This window comes from Cyclopterus lumpus, chromosome 4, assembly GCF_009769545.1.
Source record: "Cyclopterus lumpus isolate fCycLum1 chromosome 4, fCycLum1.pri, whole genome shotgun sequence".
NCBI classification, from domain to species: Eukaryota; Metazoa; Chordata; class Actinopteri; order Perciformes; family Cyclopteridae; genus Cyclopterus; species Cyclopterus lumpus.
In genome coordinates, this window is record NC_046969.1 from 11,106,229 (window position 1) to 11,122,738 (window position 16,510).

Consider the following 16,510-nt stretch of genomic DNA (forward strand, 5'->3'; position numbering starts at 1 on the left):
TTTCACCTTATAGCTGCTTCTCTCATCTGTGATCCACATATAGCAGATGCCAGGACTTCACTTCAACACTGCTTCATTTACATTGTTGTTTTTTACCTGAGACGATTACATTATCCAGATACCAAAGGCCGAAAACTAAAGTCTTAATTTGTCAGACACAAATGAAGTGTGGGAATGTCCTAATTTAACCTTCAAATAAGTTGTGGATTAAATTGGATTACTTATGAGATCTAAAGCAGTCTTAAACTGCACAAGTGAACCCGTTTGTAACAAAGCCACATGCCGGTTGTTTTGTGTTTTTTTTAGGTGAAATGTATCACTTGGGCTGAGTCTGTCTAGTTCCATAAGATAACACCTTTGTAAACTGAGAAGTGCAGCCTCAGTGTCAGCTAATGGGTCTTTGTTGCTCTGTGCACAAACAGTCCCCCTGTTGTACACCATACAGTAGGGCAGCTACTAACTATTTCATTATTGATTATTATTTTCTTGAATATTAGAAGAATCATTTGCTCTATAAAATGTCCAGAAATTGTGAAAAATGTCTATAAACAAATCATACTGCACAAACAAAAAAAGCAAGCCCAAAAGTCATAAATACCTTTTAATTTACTATCGTATCAGGCAATAAACTATCCTGTGATTCTTGTTGAGGATTTCTCTTCCCGTTTCTGATGCATCTATTTATTCATAGAAGGATCAGTATGCAACACAAAACACTGAGTTTAAGGAATGTCTACTCTTCCAAAGTAAAGTGTCCATTACAGCACATCCATTCATCAATACAAAATAAGCAGGTCCGTACTGAATACATATTGCCTGATGAATTAGGCATTTCATTGTTTATTTTTTTATCTTTGAGGGTTTATTATCTGCAATGTATTCTAATCATTATGAAATCTGCCCAGTTATTCCTGAAAGATGACCAGACGAGCAGAGAGGGTGTGAGAGGATGGGATGGTGGGGGGGGCTCTGTAAGTTTTTTTGGACGGGGCTCAGGTGGAGATGCTTGCTATTCCCTCAAGTGTCTGGAAAGTGTGCCGTTTCCATTACAGTCTGTCTCGTTTGGCTGTAGCAGTTGTGATGTTTTTGCATGGAGGCCCATGGTAAGAGGCAAGCTCTGTGGCCTTGTGTGTCCAGAGGCCTCAGCGATGTAAGCGAGGGAGTTGCTGTGGCCCTCCTAGACACACACATGGGTTACATGTGCAGCTTCAAAGACATAGCTAAACGGGGCTGACTGCTGGCACCCTGGTATCACTGACAGGAAAGCAGAAGGAGGCGGACAGGAACTGGTTTCGTGCTAGTTAGCGAGAAGAGTGGTTTGGCATATATGAGGAATGATAATCTTTTTCGTTTTGTTCGTCGGCAGACTAGCGTGTTACATAGCATGCCAAGGGGCTACCTCTGACTTGGGAAGTGCCAAAAACTGCAGTTCCTCAAATACCCACTTGAGGCTCGCTTCAAAAGTGAGTCAATCCCCACAGACCTCCATGTTAAAATATCCAACTCCACAGAAGATTTTCCCAGTTCATGACAACTGTTCGGGGGTTGAATTGTTCTCTAACTAACAATTTAAATTAGGATCTGTTGTTGCTGCCAAGATGGCGACGGCACCTGCTGCCGACCTTGAGCTTCACAACAGCTTTTCAGATATTTATGAGTTAGGTAAAAAAAAAACATATGCAAGGATACTATTTGCATATGTTATACAGTCTATGGCTGAAACTCACCATGAAGCTTTGTATAGCCGAGGGGAGACGCAGATTCAGGTGATAATTCTCTGCAGGTTCATACCAATTAGCGAGCATTTTCACATTGTCTTAAGTTTTGTCCGTTCAATTTTTCTTACGCATCATCATCAGCCAAAGTTAGCTCTCACTCTGGCTCAGTGGTAGAACAGGGTTGTCCTTCAATCAGTGGATTGACGGTTCGATCCCCGGCGTTGCTAGTCCATGTTGATGTTTCCTCGGGCAAGACACTGAATCATAAATTGCATGATGTGTATAAATGGTGTGTATGTTAGATAGTCCTGTTAGGCAGGTGGCACGTTACAGCCCCTGCCAAAAGTGGGTGAATGGGTGAATAATGGCATATAGTGTTAAAGTGTTTTGAGTGGTCGGAAGACTAGAAAAGCGCCATACAAGTACAGTCCATTTACCATTCACTGCTAAATCCCTGCAGTATGGATAATTCCACGTGGTTCTCTTCTAATATACTGTAAAGGCAGATCCCTGGATCCTGCCCAGCTGTTTAACATTAGCACCTGACCTCCTGTTTCTTGCTGGAAAGGAGGAACAAAAATCTTTCTGGGAAAGCCCTTTATTAACATTTATGGGAAACCTTTTGGCCCATCTTGTTCTTTTTTCCTTTCGAGATTAAAACACACAACCTTTTTCCACATTTTTCCATACTAGCCCCTCCCATACATCTAACCTCACATGGCTGTTTTGGGAAATCCCTCATAATGGGCAGTTAGTCTGTACTTTGCCTGGCAAACCCTGCTTGTCCTCCCCTTTGGGAAGAAGTCCATTGCATTCTTTGGAAATCGTGGGTGTAACCGTGTGGTATGATGGTGTTTTCTTTCTGCAGAACGCACTGGGTTTCCATGCTGTTTTTAGTATTCTGGACAGAGTGAGCAACCACTGGAATAACTCAACAATGAAAAGAATGCAGATGTGAATATATATATATATATACTGTATATAAATGTACAGATTCTTTTTTTTCTGCAGTTATTCAGAATGTCAACAGCTTAAACAAGAACATCATCAGAGCACATGGTGAATTAAGGGAAGAGCCATTGTCAGTCACACTCCTCATATCCAGTCTAAATGCTCTGACTCTGACTCTCCTTATCCTCCCTTCTCATTTCTGTGGCTTTCCTGACCTCTTAGCCGGGGGTTCCTCTTTCTTTGAGCAAGTCGGCACTATATACTAAGCATACTCTCTGCGTGGGAGGGAAGAGAGAGTGAGGGAAGCCTTCAAGACGAACTTAAACGTGACTCCCCCAAAATTTCCGCCTCCTTTCTTGACCTTTCTTGTAGCTCTGTACTCCCTGCTTTACAATGCACTAAAAGCCCCAAACAGGAAAAAGCCACGGACAAATCTGAGTGTGTTTTTTTGGACATTCCGTTCTCTGGCACACCTTGGGCCTCACAAATGTTGAAACAGCTTAAATATGTTGGAGCTCTGCGTATTTTTACTTTGGCTTTCCAGGGGCCTCAACCCGTGGAACAAAAACAAACACAATGGGGATTCCTACTGGAATCGCCTCAATTGAATCATCTTTGGTACACGTGACACGCGTGCCAATTTTTGATTCTCCAAGGGTAATGAGAGTCGGTTAACCACAGCGCTCGGAAAGCCTGACAAGTTATGGGAAATGACTTCTGGTGACAGTTGTCAGACATTCAACTTTCCATTCAACTGCTTGTTCCCTTTGTCAATCCTAAACCATATGTACTTCTACAAAACCTCCCTGGCAGATGTCTACTGAAGCATATTACCATCTTACATCAGTTCATCCTGTTTCCGAATGTCAATCCGTACAGTCTGACTAATTTGTTCAACAAAAGCTCCTGGAAATTTCAGGCAGCCCAGACTTTCTTCTCAGCTCCGTAAAGGGACATATTACTGCGTTGGCAAGTTTTAGCTCCATTAAAGGGTTGTTTCTCTCAAATTACTGTACACATTTAATTTTCTTGTGGGGATGTCCCTTATACGAATCAAGAAGCTGTCCTTTGATTTGACGTCCAAATTGTAAAATTCTATAAAGCTTCTTTTTTCTTTTGGGATAGCTGCAATTGACGTGTCTTGACTTAAATCTAGAGGTATTAACCCATTTACTGCGAATAGTAATTATCTTATTTCTCCATCTGATGTTTCTGCTGCAACTCTAATACAACAGAGATGATGGAATATTGTGTTTTGGGCTGTTTCACATCGACAGTTTTAACAGAGAATACTTCTTTGGTAGAACGTAGTTCCAATGAAACACTGAGCACTGTAGATTTTATTGTTCATGTTTAGAAAAAACAAAAAAAACAATGGATGTCTTGGAAAATCCATTCATATTTTCAAAACATGGTTTGGCATGGCCTAGATTGCAAAGTGCTTAGTTGTGTTGTACATGATTTGTACAAAAACTGTTTTGTCCTTTAGGCACTGCGAACACTACAGTATTGTGGCCCTCTGCTCACACACACGCTCGATTGACACACACAATGTGCTCACCCTTGAACTCCCAGACTCGTCACCCTTTACTAGAGATGTGGGTGGTCCTGTAGCTGTCATCCCAGTTAGGCCAAAGGTGGTGATGTGTAGGGTTCCCCACTCGGGTTTCCCTGAAGGAAAAAAATAAATAAAGAAAGGCCATACAGCATCTTTTATCTGTATGTTGTTCGCGATATGGCTTGCTATAATGCTGAAATATAACTTTTTCACAGATTTAGTCGTTAGCGTTTTATTGCCTTGGATAATAACATCAGTTAAATGGCTCAAGTGTTAACCTGAGTTTAACAGAGAAAAGCTTAAGAGCCTCATGACATGAAATGTAGAATAACCTTTGGCCATCTTGCACTCACAGTGCGAACGTTAGGCTTCGGTCTTTACTATTTCTAATTCTTTCAGTATTTCACTATTTTCCTCCAATTGATGTCTAGCGAGCAGGAAATCTTGGTTGTAAAAGCTATTTATTAGTGTTGCTTGTCAGTGGTATAGAGCCGCATGACCTGGAGGGCGATGCACGCTGTTCGTCTTGAGTACAAACAACAATGGCTGACCTCCAACGAGCCGGCAATGCAGCAATGCTTGCTGAGGTTGCCAATTTCAGCATGAATTCTTGGTTGTAAGTGTAATGTGTAGTAAGTCTTCCCTGCTGTGGAAGCTACATTTTTATATAGTGTTATGATGTTTGGTAAGATATTATTTGTCAGACCAATGCAGCCAGGGAAGGAAGGGTGAACTGTAATTCTCCATGAGGTAGGTGAGTTTATTGGCTTTTCCCTCATGTTTGGGTATAGACGTCCAGTCTGTGGGGGTCAAACCCAATAAACACAGAGGAGTCGGTGCCAAGTGGAGATGTATTTGCCGAAGCCCCCTCTGTTTTTCCCCATGGTGGATGCTCACACCCATTCGAATGCAACGGCCTCCATCCTTTTGCTTTCCAACAGTTCCTAGCCTGGTTCTCTTCTGTATTTGTGGAGCCATCACAGTGAGAGGTAGGCAGCAGACACATTCTTCATAGCCCTGCTGATTGGAGCGAGCCCTTTATTAGCTCTGGGAGAGCATACTTATGTTTATTTTTGCAGTACTCAGCTTTGCTTGTGTGTCTCTACGTGAGTGTGCACAAGGTGTTACAGTACAAGTTAATACTGAAGTCATGAAGTTTCTCAGTCATTTCTCTCTACATTGCCTTCCTCTTTAACTGTTGCTGCACATTTGACAGTTACTTGTAATTCCTGATATATTTGCTGACCTGCACAGAAATGTGAATGGTCCGCTTTACTGATAAGATGATCTCGGTTAAGAGTGTTATCTAAGAGTGATTCTACAAGCCTTATTCAACACATAATCAGTAATCATTTCTAAGAACATCTACAGTTACAACGTGTATCAGTAACATGCTGCAAATGCACAAGGATGTATAAGAGGTTTGATTATCATCTCAGCTTTAAAGTGGGACCTATATGGATACTTGTTTCAATCTCATGGAGGTAGATAGTTTTCTAAAAATTTGTTTTAGATGTATCATCACCCCAGGAGCCAAATTGAAACCCATCGTCATTAAAAATTCATGTTGAAATATTATTTTGGTATTCTCTTTCATTTTCAGTTTCTATCAACAATAAAAGGAGTAGCTAATGAACAGCCATTAGAGCATGGATGAGTCTCTACGCAGCCACTCATCCACACTTGTATTTGTAATGACATGCAAATGCTAATACCTCTCACACATCATCATGCTTTTAAGAAGCAGAAGAGCATTCAACAATCAGATGCACAGTGCCCTGCACTTCTCCTTTGTTCCTCACCATCTTTTCAAGTGATTTGTGTGATCGTGGCCCTACTGCAATCTCTCACCATTCAGACGGCGGTAAATGTGTCCAAGCAGGACTATAGTGTGGCATTTTCCTCCTCGGAGCCCTGATATCCTGGGAGCCCCAAGTGAAAGCAGTCTGACAGTGCAGTCGGTCTGGCTGAAACAGCTCTTTTGCGGAGGCAGCCTGCCAGATCTTTGTGGTCGATGCGGTGCGAGGGTCTCCAGATCTGCCACTGTTAACTGTGCACGCCTTCACATTGACCTACTTCTCAACATTAATGTAATCCTAAAGCTGATGGGGGGGATTGCAGAGGGGTGGGGGGGGGAGTGTCATGGCTTGGTTAACCACAGGTATGTTCCAACATACACCGAGGATTTGTTTGGATAACATAAGGACAGGCCACTAAGGGTTTGTTTTCTCTTGGCTGCCTCTAAATGAGATGTTGTCATTTCATACTTTTGTTACAGGCTGAGAGTGCAAACCTTTGCAGTTACTTCCTTTTTAGGAATGCAGCATTTGACCACCATGACAGCATCAGACTGTGCCCTCTTTTTTTTCCATGTCTGCTGCTATACCTGTGTGACTCATGTATGAGTGCTTTGTGTATCCTTCGTGATTACTGATTCTGCAAGATCGACTGGAAAGAAATCCTTAAGCACTGATTTATGATTTTTATGTGTGCATGTGGGGCTCTGCAATTGAGTGTAAGATTTGAAGCTGCGCCTTCTGTCTCCCTCATAGCTGACAATTATTCAGTCCTTCAGGCACTGCTGCACCTGGCAAACCTTTTACAAATCTATAATTTAATTGAACTTACTCCTCTTAACAAATAAAGGGAATCATCTATCTACTTGCTCCATGAGGTCAGAGATGTAATACAAGAAAGGTTCAGTATACCTTGTTGCAGCATAATTGAGATTTGTGCATTTATGTCAAATTCCATTTGGTCGATTACCCTGAAAAAGAGCTATTATTCCTATTCCATATTCCACTGGTCATTGAACTTTCCTCTGCATTAGGCCTCTGCTACAGTATCTGTTACGATCATCATCTGTCTCCTGGATGTCCAGCCAAACCCTTAGCTATGACGCACAAGACTCAACGTTCAAACTTGTACCCATATGACAATACAAGCAAGTCACTTGTTATCTTTAAATACAGCTCTTTAAATGAATAGACTTTACATTTATGTTATGTTTATGTATTTTAGGATTCTATAAGAGGCCTCAAAGCTGCAGTCAAATAACGTTGTGTAGTGTAAGGAGTCACGCATAGTGGTGACAACAATTATCACTTGACTCTGCAGTTAATCTCAGCTTTATTGATACTCGTATTGTCTTGTCGCTCATTGTTTGGGTTTTACCGGCAACAACTTTACTGTTTTGGATTACTCTCGCTCTCATCAAACCCATTTTCAGCCGCAGGAGTCAGCTGTTATCAACGAAAAACCTTTTGGATTTGCCATGACACACTACTCTAGATACTAATGTTGTACCATGTCTGCTAAATGTAGATAGGCTGGCGGTTCCCAACATTTTTAGACCATGGCACCCCTCCAGAGGACATGCTTTGTCCTGCCCACCTAACCCCAATATAATATGCATATACGTATGTACACAGATGCTTATCAGTTTCAGCAATTGTGACAGAATCAGTGCTTAATGCCGCCTGTGTTGCCAAACTGCCTGGCATTATATGCCATTGATTTCACATCATTCATACATTTACAAACTGCAGCTGATGAGTGCCATTCAAAGAGTTTGACCTCCTTGCGTGTGAGGCTTGGAGGAATGCTCTGTCCCCATTATGTTGGAGCGTGGGACTCTGTTGCCTGGTGTAGGGAGGCTAGGATGACCTTCAGGAATGCTTTTGTTGTGTACTCTATTGCTTCTCCAAATGCACCGTGCTCTATCAGACTGATGGCCCTTTTTTTTTTTTTTAGCAGAATGCGATATCAACGGGTACCAGGGGTGAGAGAATGGAGAAGGGGTCCATAAAAAGGCCCAAATGAAAGGCTGTTCTCTCTGCTCCGTCTCCTCTGTCCTGTGCTGGAACGGCAGGAATGTGTCAGGCAGACCTACTGAATCTCAGAGCCTACAGCCCTTAATGAATTTTAAAAGGCCTTTTTCATTCAAAGCAGGCTGCTAGCTAACAGCATGTCGCCTGGCTAAGCACTGAGGGGGGAAAGGAGGAGAGCGGAGAGGAGCAGAGAGGAGCATGGGGATGGTTGGTGGGGAAAGTAGAAAGAGGTGCTGGCGAAGTGAGTTGGCACCTAGGCAGGGAGGGTATTGGATGTCCCTCACGGTGAGAGATAATAGGCCACTCTACATTAGAAGCCACTCTAGGAGCATTCTTGACCCTGCCACGATGGTCTAAAGAGAATAGAGGGAATGTGAGAAACAAAGAAAGAATGAAAGTCAGTGAAGGAGGAGAGGACGAGAAAAGGGCCAGAGAGAGAGAGAAGACAGAGCTTCTAAAGACGGTGTATTCTGACAAAAAAGAAACTTGAAATGGTTGCACCCTTTGAAAGAGTTGTTTGTCATTTTGGGAAATGTGCTTATTGCTTTCTTGCTTGGAGTTAGGTTAACATATTGATGCCACTCTCAGGTCTGTATGGTAAACACAATTCTACAGTCAGCAATGGTTAGCTTAGACCGGGAGAGGGGAAACCACTAGCATTGCATACCATACAGACAGGACATCAGTATCAATCAGTTTAAAGGAACAGTATGTTAGGGGGACTTTTCGGCAAAAATGGAATATACTATTAGTAATATATTTTCTTTAATGTATAATCACCTGAAAATAACAATCATTGTGTTTTCGTTTACCTTAGAACAAGCCTTTTATTCACCTAATACAAAGTGGATCCTCTTCATTGAGCGACCGCCATGTTTCTCCTGTATCCCAGAGTGGAGAAACCAAACACTGGCTATAGATAGGACCCTGCACGTTTTTATGATTTTGCATCGGCCACCGTGGTTCTCCTACAAGCTTGGCACAAGGGAGTAGTTTTAGTTGGTTGCAATCTGCAACCTCACCGCTATATGCCCTCAAATCCTGTACATTACACCTTAAATGGTGTATTGCCCTCTACTGTATACCACCTTTTGTCACAACGATAATGAGCACAATGACTATCACCCGAAAGTGAGGTATGTCTATGTCAAACTCCAAGAGATACCTGACTTAGTGATTGATTGACCTGAAACCTGGTAACTGTATTCAGATGATAGATTCACCCGTCTGTAAATGCAATATGAATCACATGAGGAAACATTAACTCTTAAGTCTTTATCTTCTGTAATTAGCAGTGTGTCCGCTGTCAAGGACTTGCATAGCATGCTAATTGTTTTGTCTATCATGGTTACAGCACGAGGTGCTCTGCCACAACCTATAGCAAAACTCCTCAACGAGCATTCATTTTATTAGACTGATGCAGATAACTAAAGAAGAAGAAAGAAGACTTAAATGTCATTTACAGCTTAATTGTAGACAGTTTTTGAAAATGGTGTGATCTATCTATTCAGCCATTGTCTAATTGACGAACGTTTGTTGATGACTATACATTAATAAGCAATGGATAACTGACATTTTTTTCCCCCACAAATAAAATCTTGAGATTTCAATGATTGTAGTGGGTCATGTCAGAACAAAATGCTAACTTTACCTTGAAGTGGTTGTGTGATGGCAGGAAAAATATGCAATCCTGCCAACTATGCACAACAAGTATAAAGGTTATCTGCTTCAACGAATCTGTACTTCTGCTACAACATGCTGATGGCAGCATCAAAGTATGCTGTAAACTACATGAAGAATGCCGGTTATGAGTGTGATGGAGTCACGAGGGTTTTCTTGGCTTACGTCAGGCCTAACTGCTGAGCCAATGAGATAGTTGTAGCTGAGCAGGTGCATCCCTTCATGGCAGCTGTAGTCTTTCTTTGAATACTTTCAGTTTAAACAAGATCTGCTCCAAGAAAAGTGGCCAAAAAGTGCCTTTAATCCAGCACAGCCCATGCTTACCTTTCCAATTATTTGATTTTGGCAAAGGCCAAAAGATAGCCGGGAGTGTTGCTCAATGAAGCTGGTTCTCAGCAATTGCTTCCAGTGCCTTCCAAATGTTTTGCAGGTACAGACTGGAAGCAGTGGCTGAGAACCAGCTCCACTTAGGAGCACACCCAGCTATCTTTGGGTGGTTATTCTAATTGTTCTAAACTTGATTACTACTAACTATTTTTGCTTTGTGCTTTGACAAAATGGGTCTATGTGGAAAGACAGCCTCATTGATGTTCTGTACCACACACACACACACACACACACACACACACACACACACACACACACACACACACACACAGATATCACACTGTTGTCTATGTATAGGCAGCATGACATTTCACATAGTGAGGAGGGGGCCTAAACCTCGACTGGGTCACATCACCTCCAGTGACGTCAGAGGAAATGCCAGAGAGCTGAGGTAAAGAGCTGGTTCATACAGTCCTGCAGATTCCTGGGCAGACGACCACTATGATAGTAGAGGCTCCAGTATGCTACAGGCAGAAGTCGAAAGGAAAAAGCTTTGGCTGATAGCGGTGACGGAGACACAGACCAGCATGTATAATGATCAGGCTTGTTGGGAAAGGTGTTTTCTCTTATATGTGTTTTGATGATATACTCAATATGATCTGGACAGGGTATTGAACATATGTTCCCTGTTCTCCAGCTTTGTTGTGCAAATCTTGCCTTTGCTGATGTCACAGACATCCAGAAAAGATCATCGTCAGTGCATTAAGTGTTTGAACTGACTTTGTCACGAATGATGAATCAGTAATTTAGCAGGAATAACCCGCCTGGGGCCAACTGAGATTCCTCAGTAATGGGATGATAAACAAACATCAAAAGCATAAGTTCTCTCAATCATCTGGATCGTTTACTCTTTCAGAATCTGACTCAACCTTTTATTTGCCACCCAATATTCCGATAAACCAAACTAAATGAATAGCAGAGAGTTCCTTGGTGGTGCCTTTGCTTGCACAAACAAAAAATGAGGGTGATTAACTGTTACCTATGCGTAATATGCTGCTGTTACCGTCAAAGCTTTGAGGAAACAGCTAACGCATTTGTGAACCCATTGGGAGGTCGCTGTGCTCTTCCTGGTTGAAAGATGAGCCAAATTCCTGCAGTGAGGATGAAACATAGAGGAGGAAAGTTGGATTATTCTATTGGAATTCAATTTCTGTCTTCTGTAAAGGAAGTGCCATTGTGGTTGTGGGCCATTGAGTCTTATGGTCAGCTTCTTTTATTGAATATACACTCAGTAGCCGGATTATTACTGTATGTACACCTAGCGAAGACGAACGCAGTCTAATATAACAGTCCTGCCTCATTTCTGAGGATGAAGTTTGTGGTGCTGTTGAACTATATTGCATTATAACATTATTTAGCCTAGCCTCATTGATATACATGGGGTGGACTAAATAGTAGAAACACCTTTATCTAGGAGTATCTATTGAACTGGCAACTGAGTGTATCATGCCATTACATATGAATGTGTGCATAAGGACAGTTTCTTTTTTCATGTGTGCGCAGACAAGCCTTTATCTAGGAAGTTCATGCCAGTCTACCTGGATGACCTCATGGTTCGGCCTTCCACAAATGAGGAGAAGCAGAAGCATTGTGTTCGCCAAAAAGCACAGTGAGCAGGCTGAGGTCATAGTGAGATAGGGCTTGTGGAAACACTGATGCTCTCGCTAACATGGCTGGCCTTGGAAACTAGTCCCGCAGGAACCCCAAAAACAGGACGGTAAAATCACACTGGGCGGTCAGACAGGAGAGCAGACCAGCCACAGTTCGGCCAAAAGAATAGATGTACTCTTTGCTCAGGTTGTAAGTTCAGCAGAGAGGACATGGAGGTGAAATGCATCCCATTATATATGTTAATGTTATCCGTGATGCAGCCATGATTTTACTCCCACACTATAAATATGTTATAGATGGATGACCCAGAACATGAGGGCAGGAAGATGTTTTTTTAGGGTTTGTGTTGGTCCTTCAATATACACATTATTCACATCCACTTACTTATCCAAGTGCTTTCTCCAAAAGTACATAATTTCATGGTTTATTAAATGTCATAGCAACCTGTTGGGAGAGACGGTTTTGTTTAAGTGTGGGTACTGCTAAACGCTGTGCCTTAAAGAAATCCAGTGGATATCCTCAAAATGATTTTCATCTTCTTGTTTAAAGATGTCTGATTTAGAACGAGACCATATCATTATATTCCCCAAGATAGGAAATGCTGATGGTTTGGACTATTTGGTGGTGTCGTTTTAATGTACGTCATCACAGCTCTGTCTTTTGTTTCATATCATCAGATATTTTAAGTGTATTTCTTGTTTTTGTCCTTGTGATCGTTCCAGACAGAGGCAATGAGCAGAGCTCTGAAGGATTTGAATCTGAACATTGTGGAAATGACTGACGAGAACGCCACACTGGATGGAGGAGATGTGCTGTTTACAGGTACAACTCTCTCTCTTTTTCATTGTGTTGAACACCTAAAACCTGTGCACCATCAAACAACAGCCTTCCACATATGGAAGCTTTTACAAACACATTTTTAGCTGTCACTTTCAAAAAAGGTGGAACATTGTTACTATTGGGTTTGTATAAATTCATACCAGGTATATCATATAGTTGCATGAAATAGAAGTAAAGCGCTATAATACCATCCATGTGTACTTTAATTTAGCATTGTTTAGACAGTTTATACAGAAACAGAAATGAAATATATACATGAATATAGTTGAAACTTGAAGAAGAAGATCTATGGATTATACATCTAGCTTGAGAGGTGGCACCATGTCGACTGTGTCAGTTTGGACTGGGTGCAAATGTGAATACATGCAAGTCTGAAATTGAATCAGTCTGAAATATAGCCTTGCTTTGTATCCCATGCACTGCATTAGTAACCTTAACTGCAAGTCGAAAATACAATTTGGTTTTAAAAAATGTGGGGGTTGTGGAAGGGAAGTGTGTATCAGGTGTCGTATTCTCCTACAGCTGCTACTTATTTTTCGAGGCTTGTAGAAATCTCCTAAAATCCTATAACATATGCTTTGTGTTGTAGTTGCCTTTACTTCATCCGTTATTTTTGCATCTCAAGACACCTAAAGTGTTATTTCTAACATGATACAATTCACAAATATCACTCTGGATTCAAAACATATTAACAGGCAAACAATCCTCTGTGCGACCTCAGTGACCTGGTTCCTCAGCACACTAAGCAGAATGTCCCCTGAAAACTATTCTGTAGCAAACACGTGTACAACACTGCATGGACAAATAAAATCAGCAGGACTGCAGCCCCCACGTGCCTCTTCTTCCTCTGGCATCAGAAGATAACATTTGGTAAGAGCAGAAAATAATGGGCAAAAATGTGGGTCAGAGACTTCTACACTGCGCAGGCCACAAGGAAAAAGCATAGTACACTTAATTGGGTTTCTAGACGCTGGCTCTGTGCGCTCGTTCCTTCCAGCTGAAATCGGTTTCCCATAGCAGGGCTAGAAACATTTCCTGTTGGCAAAGCCCTGGCTAAAAGCTCATTTTGTAAAGTTTCAGCAGCTATGTGAGGAGCCCATCCTATCACTGTAGACTTTCTCAAGTTTTCAGATGTTATATATATATATATATATATATATATATATATATATATATATATATATATATATATATATATATATATGTTTGTACTCCAGATATTATAATAATCATTGCTCTATAATGTTCACATAACCTTGTGTATCTTTTCAGATTGATTTTGTAGATATGTAGTAATTTAGCAAGGTACTTATAATAAAATTCCACAAGCCTTTAATTGTTTTGAGTTGTATTGTTTATATATCTGTTGATCTGTGGCGAGCTGCTGTATTCATTTGTCCCAACAGGCATAGAGATGTAAGTTGAATTTAATTAATATTTTGGCAAAACAACTTGTGTGGCGTCTAATTATTTTTTTCAGGTCGAGAGTTCTTTGTGGGCCTTTCCAAACGGACCAATCAGAGAGGAGCAGAGATTCTAGCAGATGCCTTTAAGGTGAGTTTAAATGTGGCATTGCTGTAAAAAGCAGCATCACAATTAATACTAAAGCAACAATTCCTCTCGCAGTAAAAGTGTATGAAACAAGCATACAGGACAACCCGGACTGGGAACCGAACCCAGGCCCTGCTGTGAGGTGACAGTGCTAACCACTACACCACTAATATATTATCACTTCATAAAGTTGACATTGCTAACGGGCCGGCCAACAGTTGCATATTCATACAGTCAGCAGAGACGTAGTATCATTAGCAACTATTAAGAATTATGTTACTTGCCAACTGCGAAATGTACATCCAATATTCACACTCCATTTTGCTGCATTTTGTTTTCCATGCAATCCTGAGACAAACATTTAACTCTTTAGCTGCTAAATGCTCCACTATGTTCATCAGCTGGCCACTCGTTTTGTCTTTCTACTGTTCGCTGCTAGCATAGAGTGTAATTTTAGAGCTTTTTGCACATTTCAACTGCCTGCTACAGCTGAAAACAACACTGATGAGTGTGGTGAGAGCAACTCAAAAAAAGTTATGGGCATAATATCAAAATCATTACTTAAAAAACATTCCCCAGCTTTGTAGAGCTGAGGGGAACTACAGGGTAAGGATATCATTTTCTATCGACTTTTCAGAAAAGAAAAGTTTTCCCATTACACGTGATCCATTGTTTGTATACAAATATTGATAAGAGCAGCTTTAAGTATCAAAGATTAAACGTAATTATGTCTTGTTTTTTTTCCATATTAAAAGTTAGAATGTATGTTCACTAGTAGTCAATGTGAAATTAAGGAATGTGTTGAATCTGATGTTCTGGGCACTTTAATGTATGAGACTGAATTATATATATATATATATATATATATATATATATATATATATATATATATATATATATATATATATTAACTTACAAGTACCATTCTGACTTATTAAGTCTCTTAAATGCACAAGCCTACTGCTACGGAGAGCAAATAAGATCAGACATCTCAAACAAGAAATGGTATGTTATTAATCATGAAAGATACAGTAACAGCATCATCACTCAATTCATCTTTTTCTTTTTTTCATCTTTTTACCTCCTGTTCTCTTTAATTAAATGTCTCCCTCCCTCCATCAATCTCTTTCTCTCTCCACCCTCTTCTTTCTATCTATTATATCTAGTCTATTAGTCTGTGTCAAGGCTACACTGTTTATGTGGACTATTTGTTGTAAAGTATACATAAACTTAAGCTGTTGCTAGGAGATATCAAGACCCTTCAACACATCCTACTGGTTGTATATGTACACAAGAACAAAGCAAGTACCCTGACATAAGCTAGTTTGCAAAAAAGCTATTTCTCCGATAATTATTGATTAATGCATCTGTGCATTATCTCAATGGCTTTTAGTCGTTAGCTCCCGCCCAAGTCCAGCCTCAACGGGGTCCTATGCCATTTTAATCAGCTATATACCTCTGCCACCTCTGTATACAGCTGTGAAGCAAGCAGTAGGTGAAATTATTAAAAAGGTGATTTGGCAAGCACCTGCCTCATTAATTATGTTAACCATCATCCTCAATCAATACCTGCATTCCAAGCCGAGCATTACCTGGTAAGTAAATAACATCTTTGAAATTGGCAAAACGTGACTTTACTGTGCTGTCACTTTAATTAATTTGAGGGGGAAGCACTGTTAAAGGATGAGTGAGGTGATATTCTATATTTTACTTTTTGTAAAGAAATATCATGAAAGTAACAAAATCATCAATAAATTGCACCTTTACTAACTATTGAGGTATTGCCTGTGTATCCAGAGCAAAAATAATTTAATTTCACTACTTTCTGACTAATTCCTGTGCGGCATAGCCTGGTCTTGATGGACCATAACTGAGCTAAAAAATCACTTCCAAAGGAAATATTCTCCAAAATAACCCAAAACCTCTCTGCAACAACAGATTGAGGCAAACTGGGAGGATTTAGGCCTGCAGCCTAGAAAGAGGGTCATGGTGTGTGTCACTAACACAGACTGATTCTATCTGTCTTGTTTACTGTTATTGTAAAGTGAAGGAGTTTCATACTGCAGATTTATGCGTCTCGCTTTTGGATTTGCTCTGAGAGACTGTAACAAAAGAGGAAAGCTGGCTTACTCACAAGTTCAGAGGTGGGTCACAGCGTTAGGAGTTCAACGCTGCGGTGACCTAAATTGTTGCTGCACTTCCTTCTTCCAGTTTGTATCTGATTTGAATTCCTCATTTTGGATTCCTCTGTGTTTTCTGTTATCTTTGATAAAACAGGACTTAATGATGCGTCACTGGCAAATGACACTAGGAAAAATCACTTGAGCGTCCATTATTGTTTTTTCCGTTTTTTATCAGATTGATTCCTCCTGTCACGTTTTTTT

General features: G+C 40.7%; 1 protein-coding gene across 5 annotated transcripts in view; it reads left to right on the forward strand.

Moving 5' to 3' along the window:
* Positions 1-16,510, forward strand: part of ddah1 (dimethylarginine dimethylaminohydrolase 1) — a 66,944-nt gene that overhangs the window by 35,563 nt on the left and 14,871 nt on the right. For all 5 annotated transcript variants that reach the window (XM_034530731.1, XM_034530734.1, XM_034530730.1 and 2 more), the window contains 2 exons: positions 12,458-12,557; positions 14,056-14,129. In XM_034530731.1, coding sequence (XP_034386622.1) covers positions 12,458-12,557; positions 14,056-14,129 — 174 coding nt within the window. The remainder of the gene's footprint in view (positions 1-12,457; positions 12,558-14,055; positions 14,130-16,510) is intronic.